The sequence below is a fragment of the Apiospora marii genome, assembly GCF_038362585.1.
Source record: "Apiospora marii strain CBS 49790 chromosome Unknown utg000011l_segment0_segment0, whole genome shotgun sequence".
NCBI lineage: Eukaryota > Fungi > Ascomycota > Sordariomycetes > Amphisphaeriales > Apiosporaceae > Apiospora > Apiospora marii.
In genome coordinates, this window is record NW_027117382.1 from 2506871 (window position 1) to 2526623 (window position 19753).

Consider the following 19753-nt stretch of genomic DNA (forward strand, 5'->3'; position numbering starts at 1 on the left):
TCCCCTATTTGCTGCATTTGCTTTGTCAGATGCGAAAGATAATTGGCAAATACAAGAACGAATAACCCTGTTTGCATTTCTTGCTCAAACACGACAATGGCCGCAGACAACGAAGCTGTTGCCCTGACTGGCGCTGAGGCGGAAGCTGAAGCAGGTATTGCTGCTGCCGTTGCCGCGGCTACTACGACTACCCATTCGCCAGAGCCGCAGACCCAGGAACCCACGAGCCCGACGGCAACAGCGACGCAAAACCCGGAAGAGAAGGATTCGGCAGGCCTGACGCCCTCCAAGAAGCGCTCGGCCTCGCAATCGGAGCCCAGCGGGTCGACCAAAGTCACGAAACGACGGGCTGCCCGCGCCTGTGTGTCTTGCCGAGCTCGCAAGGTCCGTTGTGACGTGGTCGAAGGCGCACCCTGCGGCAATTGCAGATGGGACAACGTGGAATGCGTTGTCCAGGAAAGCCGCCGGCGAAAGTGAGTGGATTTCCTATTCTGCTGTATATTCGGTTTTTACCACATCCCGCGTATGCGCTTGATCCCATGCGATCGACATTGTTCACAAATTGCGTCATTTCAATTGGCCGCGATCGTGTCGTGGTGCTTGTCAAATGATCTCCAAATTGTCCATCCAAATCTCCTCGATTGGAGACTTAATTGCGTATAGCTGCTAACCCCTGGTCGTTTCTGGTGTTACAGAAAGAATTTGTTCGATGCAAGCACTTCAGCCGCGGGGCACGCCCCTGGCCAGCAGAAAATTGCCGAGGCACAGAGGCCGACCACGACGAGCCCAGTCAACATCAGTCCAGCCCCTGACGTTCGTCGGCAGAGCGAGGTGTCGCTCGCCGCCTCTGTCAACGTCACCCCTGCGGAGGCGGCGGCGGCCAATGCAGCCATCAGTCAGCAGGTGGCTCAGTCCACATGCGCAACTAGCTTCCCGGACGGCAGCGGCTTGGACGGTCACGTTCCCAATTTAATCTGTAAGTTGCTGATCCCTTTCGTGTCACCCCGCGGACTTTCACATGCTCGCAAGTCGGCGCCGCTTGTCATCTTGCCCTCTGAAAAGTCCTACGGGCCTTTTTCCTTCTATTCGTCCCGCTCCATGATATGATACCTCATCTCATACAGCGCTGACCACCGGACTTTCATGTGCAACAGATCAACAGCAGCCGGATGCGAGGACAGATCCGGTCCTGTTGCTAGCCCAACTTCAGCAGTCTACTAACAACGGACCGGGATTTCCGAATCTCTGGCCCGATGCTACTGCTGGCTTCAGCAATGCGAAGACGGCCCAGTTCTTGAATACGCTCGAGGAACCTGATGCATCTTCTCAGCTACCTGGCTTTATCCGGCCACTGCCCTCCAAGATCGCCCCTGAGGATGTGAACTACCTACACTTGAAGGGGGCTCTGACGTTGCCCTCGCCCTCCCTCCAGAATGCGCTTCTTCGGGCCTACGTTGAGTATGTACATCCGTACATGCCGCTTATGGAACTGCATGACTTCCTCGCTGCCATCAACTCGACAGACGGGCTATATGGACAGATCAGCTTGTTCCTGTACCACGCCGTCATGTTCGCCAGTACGGCGTACGTGGACGTCAAGTATCTGAAGGAGGCCGGCTACAGCAGTCGAAAGGCTGCCCGTAAGGCCTTCTTCCAGAAGACAAGGGTAAGTCATCACATGTGCCACTTCGTATGCGAGGGAGATATACATAAGCTGACCGACATGCATTAGCTTCTGTACGACTTTGACTACGAGAGTGATCGCCTTATACTCGTACAGGCCTTGCTTCTCATGACGTACTGGTACGAGACGCCCGACGACCAGAAGGATACCTGGCATTGGATGGGTGTGGCTATATCGCTCGCGCATACCATCGGGCTTCACCGCAACCCGGCCAATACGAATATGTCGCCCCGCAAGCAGAAGCTGTGGAAGCGCATCTGGTGGTCATGCTTCATGCGCGATCGCTTAATCGCCCTGGGCATGCGCAGGCCGACCAGGATAAAGGACGAAGACTATGATGTGCCCATGTTGGATGAGGGCGACTTCGAGATCGGGCCCCTGGCGGACGAGATTCAAGTCGTGAACCATGACTGCACCCTGGTTCGCGATGTTCTGATGCAGCAAGAGCTGGCATCAATGTGTGTGGCCAAGGCAAAGTTGTGCCTGTGCATCAGCCAGATGCTCAAGGCCCAATACTCGGTGCTTGTGCGGGACAAGTCGAGGCCGGAGAACACAACGAACAGCACCATGATGCTGCACCCAAAGAAACAGTTGGACAACATCGAGCTTGTCAACGACGTCGATATCTCGCTCATGGCCTGGGTCCAGGCGCTTCCCGCGTGCTGTCAATACAGACCGTTGACGCAGTTGGATCTCAGGGACGGGCACAGGACCATTGCCGTTCAGCGTAACTTGCTACATATGGTATACTACACCACGATCTCGGCTCTCCACCGCCCCCAGTTCCTGCACTCTTCACCCCTGCATGTGCCGACAACATCGAGACAGGCGCAGGAGATGTCGAGGATGAAGGTTCGGGACTCGGCATCGCATATCACGCGAATGGTGAACGAGCTCCACCAACTCAAACTCGAGAAGTACCTTCCTACTACAGGCGTTACTGTCATCCTCCCGGCGATGATCATCCACCTGTTGGAGATGAAGAACAATGTGGCCCAGGCCCGTGACAAGGCTGTCCAGGGCTTCCTCCAGTGCATGAAAGTGATGGTAAAGCTGCGCGACAGCTATGCCGCTGCCGACTATGCCGTTGCCTTCCTCGACGCGGCCCTGCGCAAGGCTGCCATTGACTTGCAGGCTTCGCAACAGGCCGCCGCGGCTGCCACCACCGCCAATGCCGCTAACGCCGCCGCCAACAGCAGTAGCAGCAAGAACAACGCGGCCTTCTTCCGGGCGCCGACCGCCGTGGTGGTGGCCGAGGAGATGGCCACGCCGCCGCCGGAGAACCTGCCGTACATGACGCAGCCCGAGGCGGCGCTCATGAACCCCAGCACCGTCTACGTGCCGCCGGCCGAGCTGATGGGCGCGGCGGCGGCCGGCATCGCAGGCAACTCGCCGCCCGATACCAACAAGGACGGCCTCACGCCCAGCGGGTCCAGCGGTTCGTCTAACGGCAGCGACGGGAGCCAGCCGCAGATGCTGGACGTGGAGATGGACTTTGTCGACAACGACCAGGACGAGTTTGACTGGAACGCGCTCACGGGCACCAACATTGACTTCGACCAGTGGCTGCACTTCCCCGGTGAGAACGTGGGCAGCGGCGCCAAGGTTCCTAATGGCACGGGTGCTGTCGATAATGGCGCGACGGACCCGTTTCTCAATGTTTTGGGGGACGGGGGTATGGTAAAGGGGTAAAGTAATCAACAGAGGGGTGATGAGTCCCCCAAGGCTTCATTTCGAATGCATGTTTTACATTTCAGCATCAATAGGGTATAGGGTCGGATGAAACTTGGCGTCTATACGGGGCATTGTGCTTTTTGGGGGGGGGACCAAGAGATGAATCTTTTCAGGGCGTCATCTCGGTCCAGGGTGGTATTGGGCGTTCCAGGTTGTGGGTTTCTTTCTTGGGGTTTTTTTTCTTTCGAAGTTTTTTCCAAGCCATCTGACACAAGTCCGTCTTTTGGGGCCATGGGGGCGTATCTGAGGTTTCTTTTATGACTCATGAGGACCTGTTTTTATATATACCCTGTTGGGATTTATGAGGATATAAGCCAGCTCCTATAGTATACTGCGTGTATACACAGTTGCAAAGTTGCGCATTTCAAGTGTGTGTACGGATGGTCGGGCGAGAGGCTTGGCAGGGCTGTTGGTAGATAGATATATGAATTACATGAGGATGTCCTATTCTGTCTGACTTCTTGACTACATGCATACCCAGTGATGTGATTGCCGGGCATCCCAGCTCCAACTTGACGACTCCGAAATAAGGTTACTTGAACGAACGGATATATTTGGGACTATTATAGTTGCTGGTTGCCCCCCTGCCGTAAGTAGTGTCACGCGTTTTGTCGTGTATCTTATCTGTCAATAGTTACCTTAGTTCGATAAAGCTATCCCTTTGATGGCGAAAGCGCTGCTCCCACCAGATTATGCTGTACTGTACATACCAGGGATCACTTGTTGCTTCTAGCATAATGTTTTTATTCCGTTGATTATAGCACTTAATTGGATAACCTGACCCGGTGATTATTCATTGGAAGTGTTATTATACTAATAGCAGTGCTATCGCCATCAAGGGGGATATATCGCTGGGCCAAGCTGACTATGCTATTTCTAGCTAGCAAATCGTCTTGCTGGTTAGTTGCTTCCCAAGCTCAATACTAGAATGACGTTGCATGCGCGTATAGACGAGGCAGAGATCAGACCAGTTTCATCCTTAAGTCAACGTACAGTATGAAATCTGCCTCGAGATTTTGTTGCCATGCGCGTTACTTCATAAATGGGCTCCCCACACAATTTTTCATATCGAGGTTCTTCTTTTGATCCAGAGTGTGGGATACCTAAGTTTATCTAAGTCGCAATCTTTTCTTTTTTTTTCCCAAGACTAAGAGGTATCTAACCCAGATCTAGCGAACGCCTCGTTTTTCTTAGATCTACCGTTCCGAGTTTGCGTGACGGACTCCAGAAAAATTGAGGGTCTTCAGCTTATGGACAGCCACCCTTCAATGGTGTCGCTCGGGTTTATATTTCCATCTGAGTGACCCGAGATTGAGAGCTCCATCTGGACTGGCTCCTGGCGGGGATCCCTGGAGCCGTGTGCAGGGCAACCGGAGCTTAGGACTGCAAGCCAGCGCTCCGTCGGGGAGGGACAGAATGTCAACATCGTCAGCGCCGTGAGAGCTGCCGTTTCGAGATATGCCTATGTATATATCGAGTTTTGTCGCTGACTAAAGAGGCCTCGATACTATATACGAGCAGCACTTGTCAGATGAAACAATACGAGAAACAGGACTTGGCATCCAGCCCAATGCGAGGTCAGGCAGGGCGCGGCGAGGAGGGCGTAGAGCCCCGCCAGAGGCCGGGTTGGACCGATTTTTGTTCGCGCAAGTAATTTGGAAGGGTCCACCGTTGCTGAGGACGCTTGATATTGACGAATGCTGGCCCCGGCTACCCCTGCTGGGTCGGTATTCGACAGACAAACCCTCTTGCCAATTTGCGACATAAGGAGGCTCCAAACATGTGGTAATGGTCAGCCGGTCCAATCCAATCTGATTCTACTCCTGTTGTTTCCCGTCTTTGTTTCTACCTGTATTTTGCATCATTTCTATTCGGCGTTAGGGTTAGGCGAGAACGCGCAGCTCCAAAGGAGCGAGCAAAAAGAAGAGCTACCAACCGGATCGTCGCCGCCCACGATCTTGCCAATTCATGCTCAACACGCCAGCATACGCAGCAGCACAGTGGAGGAAGTTCCATCTAATTCCCCGGCTCTCATTGCACGATTCCGATCGTTACTCGCGCCAGCACGACAGCTCTGCAGCTCTTGTCAACCAACCTCCCTCTCTCTCTTTGACTCTCCTTCGATGTAACTGGGCAGCAGTACATTATACCAGTCATAATCTTGCATTACCTTGCATACACCGCTGAACAGCACCGAGTTGACGTGTGTCCTCCATCTTTGAGACAACCCAACTGACCAATCCTTCCCAACGTACTGCGCCTATTCGCTCATTATTTCCGCCCTTCTTGCCTTGGCTGAACCGTCGACGCGTCCGCCCTGCATAGTCCCAATCATTCATTACTTTCCTTAATCCTCTTTTTTTTTATTCCAGTCCTTCTCTTGAGCTTTGATAAAAGACGAAAAAACTGGTCTTTGCCCGGGCTGTGCTGCTTGGGCCATCATCCACCAGAAGTTCCCCGCGACCTGACACCAGTCGCAAATCCTCAAACCAAACGGGGGTCGACGATATTACAAGACTGCACGCCTGACGTAACGCAATTGCCCCCCTAGCTTCTAGCTTCACCTGAAAGCTACTTCAACTGGAGCTGCGGTCTGCCGCGTTGCGCGACATCCTCCCTGCCACCGATTTTATTTATTGCAGCTGTTCGGGGACCCGATGACGCACCTTGTAATTGCTGCAGCCAAAAGTACCTGACTAAAGCCTGTGTGTCACGGCATCCATCAAATCGAGCACTGGCATCCCACGCGCGAAAGGGACTCCATGCTTGGGGAAGCGACAGGCGGGTCGCACGTAAAACTGGGGGAGAACGAGAAAGCGCAAACGACGTTGAGCCAAAACCCCCTCGGCGCATGTTTCTACGACCAACTCTCCCAAATCAGATCATGATGGGCGAATGCAGTTGATCTTTTTCTCCCATTTTCAACTTTCACCCCCACCATCATCTCCGGCGGACCGACCTGGGACTGGCCATGTCTCATTCCCACGTGCGACAACCAACAAACACATAACGCGACTAACACACAGATACCACTATGTCCGACCACCGGGCGATCACTTCCATGGCTACTCCGCCCCCTGGTGGGCGCGGTGCCATGCGCCGCCCTCTTCGTTCCACGTCGCGATCTCCAACCCGACACCGCATAAGCGACAACCTACTCGCACGCCTAACGCCAATGTCCGCAGTCGAGGCATTACGGGCCCCCGAGGGCGCCTTGAAGACCTGCCTCGACAATGCCACCGCCTCAGAGCAGTCCTTTACGATGAGGACCGCCGTAGCCTCGAGGAAAATCCATGACTGGGTGGACGAACTTACCGCATGGCCCTGGCCAGCCGACTCGCCTTCGGCCGGCTTTGAAATGCCGCCTTCTAAGAGAAGGAAGGTATCAGACCCCTTCGAATCCTCCGGCGACGAACAATCGAAAGAGTCCTCGGACAGCCCGGAACCGGAATATCTGGGAAGCTTACCAGCCGACGACGTGGCTGCGTATGAGAGCAGGACTGAAATTATACAACGCGAATTGGTGGCCTTGGACATCGAGGAAATCAAGATGCATGTCCTGCACAATCACGTTCTGCCAATGTCGCGACCCGGCACGCCCTTTTCGGATGCCGGCCTCTCCGTCACATCTGCCATGTCTTTCACCAAGATGGAGGACTTGTCAGCCGTGATAACCGCCATCACTGTACAAGCCCTGCCCAACCTCGCAAGGCTATCAAGACTACTGAACATCTGGGGCATTCGCCTTATAGTCTTGCGCAAAGTGCCAATCGTTCTCTCGCTAATATCGGAAGCCGAGGTTGCGATAGAAGCAGGTTGGAACGCAATCGACGTTGGAGGGTCACCGGCCCCTGAAACGAGGGGTACTCCGGCCGCAAGAAAGCGATTGCCCTTGCCGCGAAAAGATTACGAAGTGATGAATCAGGTGCTTCAAAAGAAAGTCGCGAACCCGGGCCGTGATATGGACTTCATGCTGGACGCCTTAGAAGGAAGCGAAGATACACTACCCGACGAATGGCTTGATCGTTTGGAGGCTGTTGAGAAAGAATATGCCGAATGGGCGATCACGGCGGAAAGGCGTGTACACGAAGGCGAATGGGATTTCCCCACCAGGCTAGCTGCTGAGCAGCTCCAGCTCCAAACCCCAGAAACGCCACAGCCGGAGATTCAAATCCAATTAGCGAGCCCAGTGCTAGACCGCGACGAAGCTATGCGCCGCATCGACGACTCGTCACCCCCTACACCGTTCGACCACTCGTTATTCGCCAGCGAAAGAAGCAGCCCCGATGATACCCCGAGCAAACGAATTGCTTCAACTGATGGGCAACAGGAGCTTCGCGACTTGACGGAAGAAGCCAGTCTTGACTACGATGGGGCGGATGGTGGTTACGGAATCGCAACGAGATCGCTGCCTATCATCTCGAAGACGGAAGCCTCGGACCCCCTGGACTCTTCCCAGATGGTCGAGGGGGAGGAATCATTCGCTTCTAACAACCAATCGCAGCAGCTTGCGCCGCCAGCGCACATTGCGCGTATGGCAGCCCTGGACCCCGAAAACGAATTTTCTTATTTAGAATCAGTCATTGAAGAAGACGAAGAGCAGGAACTCGAGCTGCCAAGATTCGCACCTAGGAAGATAAGCCAGGAATCTATGAACTCTAACCGTTCCTACGGTGAATTCGGGCGTCTTCCCGACCCGGATGAGCCATTGAGCGACGCACTGAGCCCCCCTGGCTCGCCCCCTCTGCGGTACAATCCCCGCTCGAATTCGATGAGCTACCCAGAGCAGAGCGATCTCTCACCTGAGAATTTCACCCCCCCTAAAAGCCCTCTGGAGTCTGGGGTTTATGATATGGAGTCCTCTTTCGACCACAGTCAGATGTATACGCCTGGATACTCTACGCCCGGGTACTCGATACCCAGCAACGAGTCTGACTTGCACCGCCAGATCCGTGGAGTCCTCAAGTCGCTGCCGAATAAGATTCGGTTCACTAGAAGGGAGGCCACGGTTGAGCTCAACCCACCTGATCTTAATCTGCCGGGCGGCCGTGCCAAGCTGAAGCTTTCGGAACCGTCCCGAGGCCGCAGCGGCTCGGCCATGTCCACCGTGTCCATGTCATCTCGCGCGGGCACCCCCTCGTTCTTGTTGGCGCCCGCCAAGGAGTCTCGGCATCGATCCAGAAACAGCCGGGATGCGCAGACCTACTTCCTCTCGCGCTCCTCTGGCGAAGCGCCCATGAAGCTCCTCATCCGCAGCGTCGGCGAGAGCGGCGAGCGCGTCATGGTTCGTGTTGGCGGCGGTTGGGCCGATCTGGGCGAGTACCTGAAGGAATACGCCATCCACCACGGCCGACGATCCCAGGGCGAAGGCAAGGTTGAGGTCAAGGACTTGCCCACGTCGTCTGGCCGGAACGCTGGATCAAGCCCGCCTAGTAGGCCGGTAACGGCCACGGCTAGTAGACCAGGCACGGCCACAGCCACCCCCCACGACACACCCATGACGCCCCTCGCCATCCGTAAGACTAGAAGGAGTATGGCCGGTGAGACCAGGCCGTCTGGGAAGTCGTTGCAGCCCCAAACACCGGCGTCAGCCGTGACCAAGGATGCCGCGACGCCGGAGTCAGGCGCGTCGGGCCGTTCCATGTCCTCGACAGAGGCGGATAACAGCGTGCTGGGTCTGTCCGGGCCTAAGCCCAAGAAAGCCGATGATAGGCTGACCGACGAGAGCCGGGCGTGGGTTGAGGAGGTGACGAGCAAAGTCCGCTCAGTTAGTGGCGAGCTACTGGCCTCGAAGGAACCTCTGGAAAAGAAGGGAAAATTCGGCGAATTGGGCAGAGTCGGAGGGACAAAACGGCTGTTCAGGAAGCCGGCGCAATAAAGGGCAGGCAACGGTATCGTTTGGAGTAACTGGACTCGCTGTCGGAGGAACATTATTGGCATGCGGAAACGAAGTATACCCCCTGCTTTTTAGTATCATGATCATGGAGGAATTGATTGTAGCAAAAGGGAAAGCGAAAGGGACTGGTTGGCTCTTGTTTTTGGTCCATGGAAACAGGCATTGGGCTGGTGTTGAAACGAGGTTACGGCAGTATAACCTGCGATCATCTTTTACCTTTTTTTTGTCTTTTCTGTTCTGGCCTTTATTCGCCTTTTTGTCAGTCCATCCTCGTTTTTTCGCGTGCGAAGATTCGTTGTTCTTTTCTACTGCTGTTGTAGAGGATCGACTTCTTTTTTCTTCTCCTTTTCCCTTGTGTCTGGTCTATCACAATACCCCATCTTAGCAGATTCAACTTGAACAACAGAAACAATAAATCAATACCAACTATGCCAATAGCATCGAAACCATGTCTGCAGAGTGATCATGCCTTCAAGAGGGGAATTTGGACGTTGGCGTGTGAGAGCGTGTCAGCCCCTGTTTTGAGTTTTCCCTCGCCCAGGACAGGAAACCTCCAGCACCAGCAATAGAACTCAAAAGCAGACAAATCCGCTCACTGCCTTGCTTTACCAACGGGTCTATATACCGTAAAGGCACAGAGATCCCTTGACCGGGCTGGTGTAGCCTAGCGGTAGTATTGTTATTCATATTATACTTAAAGGCAAGGGGGTTCAATTCCCTCTGCGGTCACTTCTTTTTTTTCCCGCCTCAGTCTCCTAACCTCCTTTCCAACCCCTTCTTCTTCAGTGGCATTCTAATGTTGGCGCGTGAGGCATGTTATAATTAACCATGTTCAATTGAGACTGTTCTGCTCTCTGTGATTAACTGTTCAACTGCATTGAACAATGATAGTTTATAACAAATTGGATATATTTGAAGAGACTATCTGGAAAGGGGTATGTATATAGCGAACCACTACCTATGGTTGAAGGCTTATCATTTCACTCTCACTAATGGCCACCGACGAATAGATCCTCCCCATAAAGTCTCCGCGCCCCGAATACTTACTACCCACTGCTCTTACCACACCAAGGAAACCCTCTCATATTGCCGGCGGCTCTTCCTGCTCCCCACCGTGACCCCTCGACAGCCGCGCCTCCTCTTCCGCCTCCTCCGCCAGGCGCCGGGCCAGGGCCTCGCGCGTATCACGGACCTCGCGCTCGAGCGCCCGCTCCCGTTCGCGCTCCGCCTCGGCCTGCTCGGCCTCCTCGGCCTCTTCCTCCTCGCGCATCTCGCGCCACACCTCCTCGCTGACGTGGAAGGACTGCGACGCGACCGTCATGAAGGTCCAGATCTCGGCGCTGACGAGCAGCTGCAGCATGTTGAGGGCGAGGGCGCTGCCGAGGCGGCGCCAAGACAGGAAGTCGCGGAGGTTCAGGGGCAGCAGCAGGTCTACGCCCGCCGTCGCCGCGGCCGCCGCCGCGGAGGATGAGATTAGGTCGAGCTGGGCGAGGGCGCGGCCGTTCTGTATGAAGCCCCGCGCCATGGCGCGCAGGGTTAGCGCCTCGATGGGGGAGCAGGCCACGTTGACGAGGAAGCGGCACAGGTTGTCGGCCGCCAGGGTGGTGGGCAGCAAGGTTAACGGGGTGACCATGTATAGCTTTTTGTCCAGGCCATTTCCGCCCGACGACGAGGCCCAGGACGAGCGGTTGTCGGGATTGCCGCCGCCGCCGCCGCCTCCGCCGCTCGGCTGGCCGTTGCTGTAACTGGGCCGCAGCTCGGCGGACCAGACGCCCGCGGGCGGCTCCGTGGTCTCACTCGTGTCGACGTCGAAGCTGATGAGGGTCGGGTTGATCATGTCGGTGTCCTCCTCGTCCGTGCCGTAGTCTTGGTCACCGGCACCGCCAGAACCGCCGGCGCCGGCACTGCCAGAGTTTGTATTGGCTCCACGGTTCGAGAAAGTGCTATGCCGCCGCAGCGCGCCGAGCGCTATGCCCTGCTCGGTGGCAGCAGCGGCAGCGGTGGCGGCGTTGTTTCCTCCTTCGAGGGCTTGGAGGGTGGCAGCATCTTGATCCGGGTTCCGCACGTGGCGGATCTCGCGGTCGGCCGCCCCTAGTGTGGGCGATTCGGGTACTGCGGGGTTGTGGCTCTCCGGAGGCGGTCGTGGTGGCGGCGCACGCAAGTCAGAAGCCCGGAGCAAGAACCCATTGTTGTGCGGACGGGGGAGGAGCCGGAAGATGGTGGTGCCCAGGTCAAGTCTGGAAATAAGTCGTTTCATTAGGTAGTAAGCGCCATAGGGGGCTAGGTTGACCGCAAGCTGGCCGGTCCAGGCTGCGACAGAGGAGGCGTTGACAGTCTCCAACCGGGGCGGGGCAGCAAAGGGGGATGCGCTGCTGAAGGGGACGAAGAACATGGGGCTGGGCAGCCACGTAGATGATGAAATAAGATCGAGCCTTTGAAGTATAGTAAATATTTCGAGATGGAAGTTACACCACACGAGACAGCTGACGAGCCTAAGAGGGGGTCAGCGTTTAGGCCTATAGGAGACACCCGAAGAGGGCGCAACTGACCATGGCTTGCCACGTACGAACGCAGCCTCGTACTTGAAGTAGTACTCCAAGGCTCTGGCAGGTAGGTAAGCTTGCAGACCGGTCAACGCCATTTGTGAGTTGGACCGGCGGCTCAACTCGAATTGCCATAGCCGAGTGAACTCGATGTGGCAGTACGGTTTGTATACCTAGACGATTGGTTCAGCTAAGATTCATGGTGCCATATAGCACCGACGTAGTATACTTACCAGAGACCTTTGCCGCACACCTTCGATGGCCCAGACGCCTATGTCAGCCAACAGGCGGCCAGCGGGAATCAGCGCATGCGCTACAGTATTCTCGTACTCCAGCTGGTCCTGCACCAGCGATGACGCCGTGTCCCGCGTCTCGGCAAATCCGGAGGCGGAGGGGTCGTCGGGTTCCGCGACGCCGATGACATGCATGACCTCGTTGTGGGCGCGGATCATGCTCTTGATGACGGACTTGGTCTCCGGGTTGACTACACGGCCCTTTTCATCATACTGCCGTGACGGCTCACGAGGATCTGCCTCGCCAGTTCCCATGACGACATCATCATACGGCGAGCGGCCCTGCGATGTTGGTTAGTCTATGGAAGAGTTTAATCGGCTGGTAAGGGGGCAGAGTGTATATACCAGCGCCTGGGAAGTCAGTGGCCCCAGCCGGCCCATGTTGAGTCAAAGTTGAGGAACAGGGGCATTCGCATCAGCAACTCTCGACCATCAGGGCGCCAAGCTGGGGGGCAGTCAATCCCGACTGATTCAATATGTTGGTATGCAATCCTATGACTAATTTTGATAGAACCGCATCCTTTTCAATTCCTTTCGCATGGTTCAGTAGCGATGGGGATCGGTATATACTTGGAGGCTTGCATGTGGTGTGTTCAAAGTATTGGGCGAACCAATGGAGCGGATACTCAACTACAGTGGAGTAACAGTGCATCCTTAGCGCTCGATAGCTAGGACGGACCCCTGTAAGATGCGGCTGGCGGCATGTCTGCTCTTATCGATAACCAAAAATTTATTGAGAGCAAGCAGCAGAACAGCCCGTAGCATCAACTGCCTATTGCCTACTTGCTTAGACCAACCACCCTTCGCAATAGAGCAGCAGGACGTGCCTCTAAAACAGCACAATGTCCGGGAAATCGCCCTTTAAAACGACCTTCGAGGCCGCAGAGGTCATAAGGCCAATTTTCACCGGTGGCGCCTTTGCGCTCGACAACAGCGCTCGTTTGCTGGCTACCACCCTCGGTGAAGATGTTGTACTCACCGATTTGAAGACCGGCAAGCACCTTGCCACTGTAGAGGGCGACGGCGAGTTCATCTCGACTTTGACGTTGACACCTTCCGGATCCCACTTGATTGTGTGCTCGCGCTCGCTCTCAATGCGCATATACTCCCTCAAACGCTCGACCGCAGACGAAGAATTCGCAGCGCAACTGCTCCGGTCGGTCAAGCCCCACGGCACCCCAGTCCTCGTCCTCGCCGTCGATCGAACCAGCACCTTGCTGGCAACAGGTGGTACGGACGGCTCGATCAAGGTGTGGGACATTGTCGGAGGCTATGTCACGCATACGTTCCGCGGCCCCAGCGTCCTGGTGTCGGCGCTACACTTCTTCGAGGTCGCGGCTGGGTCCAAGAAGGGAGCCGAGGTGAATGGCAAGAAAGATGACAAGAAGAAGCGCCGGAAATCGCAAGCAGCGGAGGACGAAGAGGATTCACCAACTGCGAGGTTCCGACTCGCATCGGGAAGCCAGGATGGAAAAGTCCGCGTCTGGGACCTACACAAACGAAACGTCGTCGCAAACCTGGATTCCCATGTGTCAGATGTACAAGGGATCGATTATTCCCCAGAGCAGGAAGCTCTGGTCACAGCTGGAAGAGATAAGACGATAACGTGGTGGGATGCGAAGTCGTGGAAGGCTCGCAAAGTCGTGCCTTCTTTTGAGCTGGTCGAGGCGGCCGGCTTCATTGGCGACGGAAGTGTGACCTACACCGCTGGCTCTAACGGCTGCGTACGATATTGGGATACAGATACTGGCAGAGAGCTCACAAAGGAGCAGACTGCCAAGGCTGAGACAGAGTCGTTCGTGGGTGCGATATATTGGCCCGAATTACCCTTCCTACTCTGCGTACAGGCGGACCATACACTGGCTCTGTTCGAGCTGCCCACAAAAGAAACAGCCTCTACTATCCCTGCGGCGTATCGCAGGATATCCGGCACACACGATGAGATCATCGATCTCCGCTACCTCCTGCCTGACCACTCTATGCTGGCATTGGCTACAAACTCGGAGGATATCCGCCTGGTGTCTGTGACAGAAGCGCAAGCTGGAAGCAAGGCTTTGGTCTCTTCCGAGTACTTTGGCCAGGACATTGCTCTACTGAAAGGCCACGAGGAGATCATCATCTCTCTGGATGTCGATTGGTCTGGTCATTGGGTCGCCACTGGAGCCAAGGATAACACTGCGCGCCTCTGGCGTATCGACCCGGCAAACAACTCTTACACATGCCATGCTGTATTCTCTGGGCACGCCGAGTCGATTGGTGCCGTCGCATTGCCTCGAGCAAAGCCAGCAGAGGGCTCCAAGGCCTACGCCGATCCCCTGAACAACCCGCCGGCTTTCCTGATTACCGGTTCTCAAGATCAAACGATCAAGAAATGGGAAATCCCCAGAGAGGCACAGTCGGAGCAGAAGAACCTGCGTGCTGCTTACACTCGTAAATCCCACGACAAAGACATCAACGCCATCGACGTCAACCCGACATCGCAACTGTTTGCCTCGGCATCCCAAGACCGTACAGTCAAGATCTGGGCGACACACGAGGGTGAGGTTCAAGGAATTCTACGTGGACATAAGCGTGGTGTTTGGTCAGTTAGTTTTGCCCCTGCCAGCACACCCTCTATTCAGGGCGAGCAGGGGTCGGTCTCCGGCAAGGGTGTTGTCCTCACTGGTGCCGGTGACAAGACTATCAAGTTGTGGAGTCTGACCGATTATACCTGCATACGCACTTTCGAAGGTCACACAAACAGCGTGTTGAAGGTCGTGTGGCTTAAAATACCTGAGGGAGAAGAGCGTGGCAAGAAGCCTCTTACGTTCGCCAGTGCAGGAGGAGACGGTCTAGTGAAGGTCTGGGATGCCAACAGTGGTGAGACTGAATGCACGCTGGACAACCACGAGGACCGTGTGTGGGCGCTTGCGGTCCAGCCGGAAACCAACACGCTTGTGTCTGGTAGTGGTGACTCAACTGTCACATTCTGGAACGACACCTCTGCCGAGACCCAGGAAGCTGCAAATGAAGAGCAGCTGAAGATGGTCGAGCAGGAGCAGGAGCTGCAGAACCATATTCGCCACGGTTCTTACCGAGAAGCCATCACATTGGCACTTCAGCTCAACCACCCCGGCCGTCTGCTGTCGCTCTTCACCGCTGTTGTGAAGACCAACACGCCAGACGAGGGCAGCCTGACGGGTCTCAAGGCCGTCGATCATGTCATCGCCAACCTTTCAGACGAGCAGATCTTCCTGCTGCTGCTGAGGTTGCGAGACTGGAACACCAACGCGCGAACAGCACCGGTGGCCCAACGCATACTCTGGGCGCTCGTCCGGAGCTACCCCGCCGCCCGCTTCTCGAGCCTGTCGGTGAAGGGAGCCAGGGGCCAAAAGAGCCTGAAGGAGGTGCTCAACGCGCTGAAAGTGTATACCGAGAGGCACTACAAGCGCATGGAGGAGCTGGTGGACGAGAGCTACTTGGTGGAGTATACCCTGCAGGAGATGGACACTCTTGCACCGAGCTTGGGGCCCGTCGAGGGGGCCGAGGTGGATGTAATCATGACATAGAGAGCGCGAGTACATGGCGATTTAGGTGAAAATAGAAGAATTTATCTGCCTACTTTGATTCATTGTTTTGAACGTCGTCCTGCTAGAATACTGGACCTGTGCTCATGTCCTTTTCAAAGCCATGTGCCTAAGCTGGGTCGGTCCTAGGCATCTACTTGTCTGACTTGGTCCTTGATTTGAAATCATCAGGTAATGTATGCGACCGGGCCGAGTAGAACAATCTAATTCGGCTCCCAGCTCTATATAATACGGAACAAATTCTAGTAGTACAGCGGCAGGCTTTTCGGGTATGTTATTAGAGTTTAGGGGGCACCTGGTGTCGGTTTGTATTGATATTGATAGGAATTTACGGTTCCAAACCTCTGTCAGGGGGATTGATGTTTGCGGATTTAAGGCAAGTACATGGGTACCTCCGGCACCTCTAAAATTCGACCCCATAAGTAGCCCCCCGACAGGCATCAATCAACTACCTACTACTAAGAGTCCACCTCCATTACCAAGCGCTTGTTCATCCATGTAAGCTGATTGAGCCTCATTTTCATGCACGATCTCTACAACATCCAACAACAGACATCATGGAATCCCACAAGACGACTGCGCTTGTCCGCAAGAGGGCAGAAATGGAGTTGATGCCTCCACCTCCAGCGCCCAAACGCATCAAGAGACCGAAAAAGATCCTCGACGAAGATACCTATACCGATGCCCTCTCGCAGATCATCGCCCGAGATTTCTTCCCCGGCTTGCTCGAGAGCGAAACACAACAGGAATACCTCGACGCCCTAGAGTCCAAGGACAAAGAATGGATCTCCAGTGCTGGCCGCCGTTTGCAGAAGGTCATGACTCCCGGGCGACACAAGGCGCGAAGGGGCACATCGCTCGCACCACTCGCCCAAGGCGCCGCAACACCCCAAAGCTACGCTGGTGATACACCGTCCTCCATTTCGGCATCAACAGTTACGACCACCGTCGAAGAAAAGCCTGAAGTGGATACGAATATGAGCCTGGGGACCTTTCAATCCAAATACACGAGCGAGGATAACGAGAGCTTTTACAAGCTGCTGGACAGGCAGAACGCGAAGCGAGTCGAGAAGTACGCCTGGATGTGGACGGGAAACAAGCTGCCGTCCAAGATGCAGATAGCACAGAAGCAGGTTGAAATGAAGCTGGCTGAGACCAGAGGCCTGGTAGACGACGGTCACAGCAAGGAGGGCAGACTGGCGATTAAAGACCGAGACGAGAGGCCGGCACAGGCGGAGACTTGGAAATTCGTCCCCAAGAACAACATGATGTTCACCCCGGAAGGCATAGAAGACTCGCTGGAAACGGTGGCACAGAGGGCAGAAGCGACATCAAAAGCGGAACCCAAGGCCGTGAACTACTTGAACACAAGGCTGCCACCTCCAGCCGAGATCAGCGACGATGCCTCTGTGGTATCAGACGAACCATCAATATCAGCCATCCGGGACGCCATAGCCGGCAAACGCTCCGGAAGCCAGGCAGGGTCGACAACAGCAGGAAACGAAACTCCGCGGGTCAATGGATACGCATTCGTGGACGACGAGGAGCCGGCATACGCACCCCCATCTGCACCCATCATCGATCTGGGGCCCGGAGATGCCACGCCCAATCCCTTTACAATCGCAGAAAAGAGCAGCCGGGAAGCGCTTCACCACCGCATGGTCGACAGGATCTCGGCATCGAAGCGATCCTCGGCCATGCACGGCATGACGGGCAAGGTAGACCGGACGCCCGTACCCAAATTCCCGAGCAGTCCTAGAGTCGGCGGGGGTCTGACGCCGGCCGCCCAGCGTCTATGGGGGCAAGATAGGGGGCAGCGGAGGCCGCACGCCGAAGACTCCCTTTGGACAGAGTGCGGCGACGCCTGCCAAGAGCTCCAGGTTGAGGCAAGTGGCGAAACGCTGAGGGAGGAAGAGAGAGATAACACGATTTTATGACGGAACAAACACCACCTATGATACCCAACACTATAATAGAATAAGTCTCGAGACAGATTAATAGATGAGAAGGAAAGACCCTTTCAAACCATATGAATTTCACGTCCAAATTCCATTTCCCTTGTGTACAAGAAGGAGCAAGATGTATAGAGGTAGCTGTGGTGGTAAAATAAGCCCATCACTGTAAAAAGAAGCCAACTGAAAACATCAAAAGTAATGGATTGATGTCCTTTGTTTTCAACACCTACTGCAAACTCATTCATATCCTCAATCTGAAGTAGGTACTTCACTCTTGGAGGGGTTCTGTTGCTACGGTGGTGCGAATAGTTAAGTGGGGTGTTGGGATAGCGAAGCTTGGATTTATTGACTGAACCGTGAACTTCTGGTTGCTGCAGCCTTGCGGAATTGTTAGACCTCCCAACTTTGCGACCACCGCCATCAAAAATGTCAAAACGTTTCGCTTCCGAGGCCTTGGAGGACACATCAGGCGTTGCATCGCCTGCTTCGAAGAAGTCCCGCATAGACGATGGACCTGCCGATTGGGACATGAACGGCAATGGCGCAACGCCTACCGAACACGACAACACAGCAGGAGACGATGAGTTCGAGGACGAGGATGATACCCCTATAAAAGCCCCGATCAGGCAGGCGGCACCGACAGAAGGATACGACGACTTATACCTCGACACGATAGACCGAAACGTCCTCGACTTCGACTTCGAGAAGCTGTGCTCCATCAGCCTGTCGAATATCAACATCTACGCCTGCCTAGTATGCGGCCGCTACTTCCAGGGCCGTGGGCCCAAGTCGCATGCGTACTTCCATGCGCTGGACGAGGGCCATCACGTCTTCATTAACATGGAATCACAAAAGGTGTACGTCCTGCCGGAGGGCTACGAGGTCAAGAGCAAATCGCTCGACGACATAAAATACGTCTCGGATCCCCGATACACGAAACAAGAGGTGATGGAGCTGGACCGCAAGCCCAAGTCCGCGCGGACCCTTGGTGGGAAGGAATACACGCCCGGCTACGTGGGAATGAACAACATCAAGGAGAACGACTACCTCAATGTCGTGGTGCAGGCCCTGTCGCATATAACGCCACTACGCAATTTCCTGCTGCTCGAGGACGTCTCGGCGCGGTCCGAGCTGGTCAAGCGATGCGCCATCCTCTTCCGGAAGATTTGGAACCCCCGCGCGTTCAAGAACCACGTCTCGCCGCACGAGCTGCTCCAGGAGATCTCGCTGCGGTCGAGCAAACGCTTTACCTTGACAGTCCAGTCCGACCCCGTCGAGTTCCTGTCGTGGTTCCTAAACAACCTTCATCTGGGCCTGGGCGGAAGCAAGACGAAACCGGGGAGCAGCATTGTCCAACGCATTTTCCAGGGCAAGCTCAAGGTCGAGTCGCAGGCGATTACGGCAAAGGCAGACGCGGGCGATCGCTTGCGGTTCGAGGACTCGGCGGAGGTCAAGGTCGACATCAACCGCTTCCTCCTGCTGACGCTGGACTTGCCGGCTGCACCTCTGTTCCAAGACGAGATGGACCGCAATATCATTCCCCAAGTGCCGCTCACCCGGATCTTGTCCAAGTACGACGGCAGGACGGCGCAAGAACAGCACGCGCAACGGAAACGGTACCGGCTGATGCACCCGCTGCCGCCGTACCTGGTGTTCCACGTGAAACGCTTCTCGACGAACAAGTTTGTGTCGGAGCGTAACCCGACCATTGTCACGTTCGACGCCAGGAACCTCGACGTGTCCCCCTACGTCGAGCCCAACCCGGCCGAGCACCCGCCGGGCGAGCCGATCTGGTACGACCTGGTGGCTAACGTGGTGCACGAGGCGATTCGCGCCAAGGAGGACGTGGCCGACACGGCCGAGGAGAAGAAGACGTGGAAGGTGCAGCTGCGCGACAAGGGCCGGGACCAGTGGGTTACTTGCCAGGACCTTTTCGTCGAGGACACGCAGCGGGAGCTGCTTTATTTGGGAGAGACGTATCTACAGGTCTGGGAGAGGAGGCGGACGCCCAAGGGCAAAGGCAAGGCGTAATTTGCATGCGCACTACCGAAAAAAAGGGAGGGAAACTCCTTCATAGAATGC

The 19753-nt window shown here is 55.4% G+C and overlaps 6 protein-coding genes across 6 annotated transcripts; 5 read left to right on the forward strand and 1 right to left on the reverse strand.

The window, feature by feature from the left end:
* Positions 1–96: 96 nt before the first annotated feature.
* PG985_013858 (fungal-specific transcription factor domain-containing protein) lies at positions 97–3376 on the forward strand (the record flags this gene model as incomplete). Its single annotated transcript, XM_066833624.1, has 4 exons — positions 97–473; positions 696–976; positions 1155–1666; positions 1733–3376. 4 exons carry the CDS (start codon positions 97–99, stop codon positions 3374–3376), a joined length of 2814 nt encoding a protein of 937 aa, XP_066678364.1.
* A 3076-nt stretch (positions 3377–6452) lies between these two features.
* On the forward strand, positions 6453–9296 carry PG985_013859 (GAS2 domain-containing protein; the record flags this gene model as incomplete). The annotated part of the gene is made up of 1 exon (XM_066833625.1): positions 6453–9296. The coding sequence occupies one exon, from the start codon at positions 6453–6455 to the stop codon at positions 9294–9296; it is 2844 nt and encodes a 947-aa protein (XP_066678365.1).
* A 1099-nt stretch (positions 9297–10395) lies between these two features.
* PG985_013860 (uncharacterized protein) lies at positions 10396–12531 on the reverse strand (the record flags this gene model as incomplete). Its single annotated transcript, XM_066833626.1, has 4 exons — positions 10396–11806; positions 11864–12030; positions 12091–12432; positions 12496–12531. The coding sequence occupies 4 exons, from the start codon at positions 12529–12531 to the stop codon at positions 10396–10398; spliced, it is 1956 nt and encodes a 651-aa protein (XP_066678366.1).
* Positions 12532–12992: 461 nt separating this feature from the next.
* On the forward strand, positions 12993–15698 carry PG985_013861 (uncharacterized protein; the record flags this gene model as incomplete). Its single annotated transcript, XM_066833627.1, has 1 exon — positions 12993–15698. The coding sequence occupies one exon, from the start codon at positions 12993–12995 to the stop codon at positions 15696–15698; it is 2706 nt and encodes a 901-aa protein (XP_066678367.1).
* Positions 15699–16273: 575 nt separating this feature from the next.
* On the forward strand, positions 16274–17653 carry PG985_013862 (uncharacterized protein; the record flags this gene model as incomplete). The annotated part of the gene is made up of 1 exon (XM_066833628.1): positions 16274–17653. The coding sequence occupies one exon, from the start codon at positions 16274–16276 to the stop codon at positions 17651–17653; it is 1380 nt and encodes a 459-aa protein (XP_066678368.1).
* Positions 17654–18097: 444 nt separating this feature from the next.
* PG985_013863 (mRNA splicing protein SAD1) lies at positions 18098–19702 on the forward strand (the record flags this gene model as incomplete). Its single annotated transcript, XM_066833629.1, has 1 exon — positions 18098–19702. One exon carries the CDS (start codon positions 18098–18100, stop codon positions 19700–19702), a length of 1605 nt encoding a protein of 534 aa, XP_066678369.1.
* Positions 19703–19753: the final 51 nt, after the last annotated feature.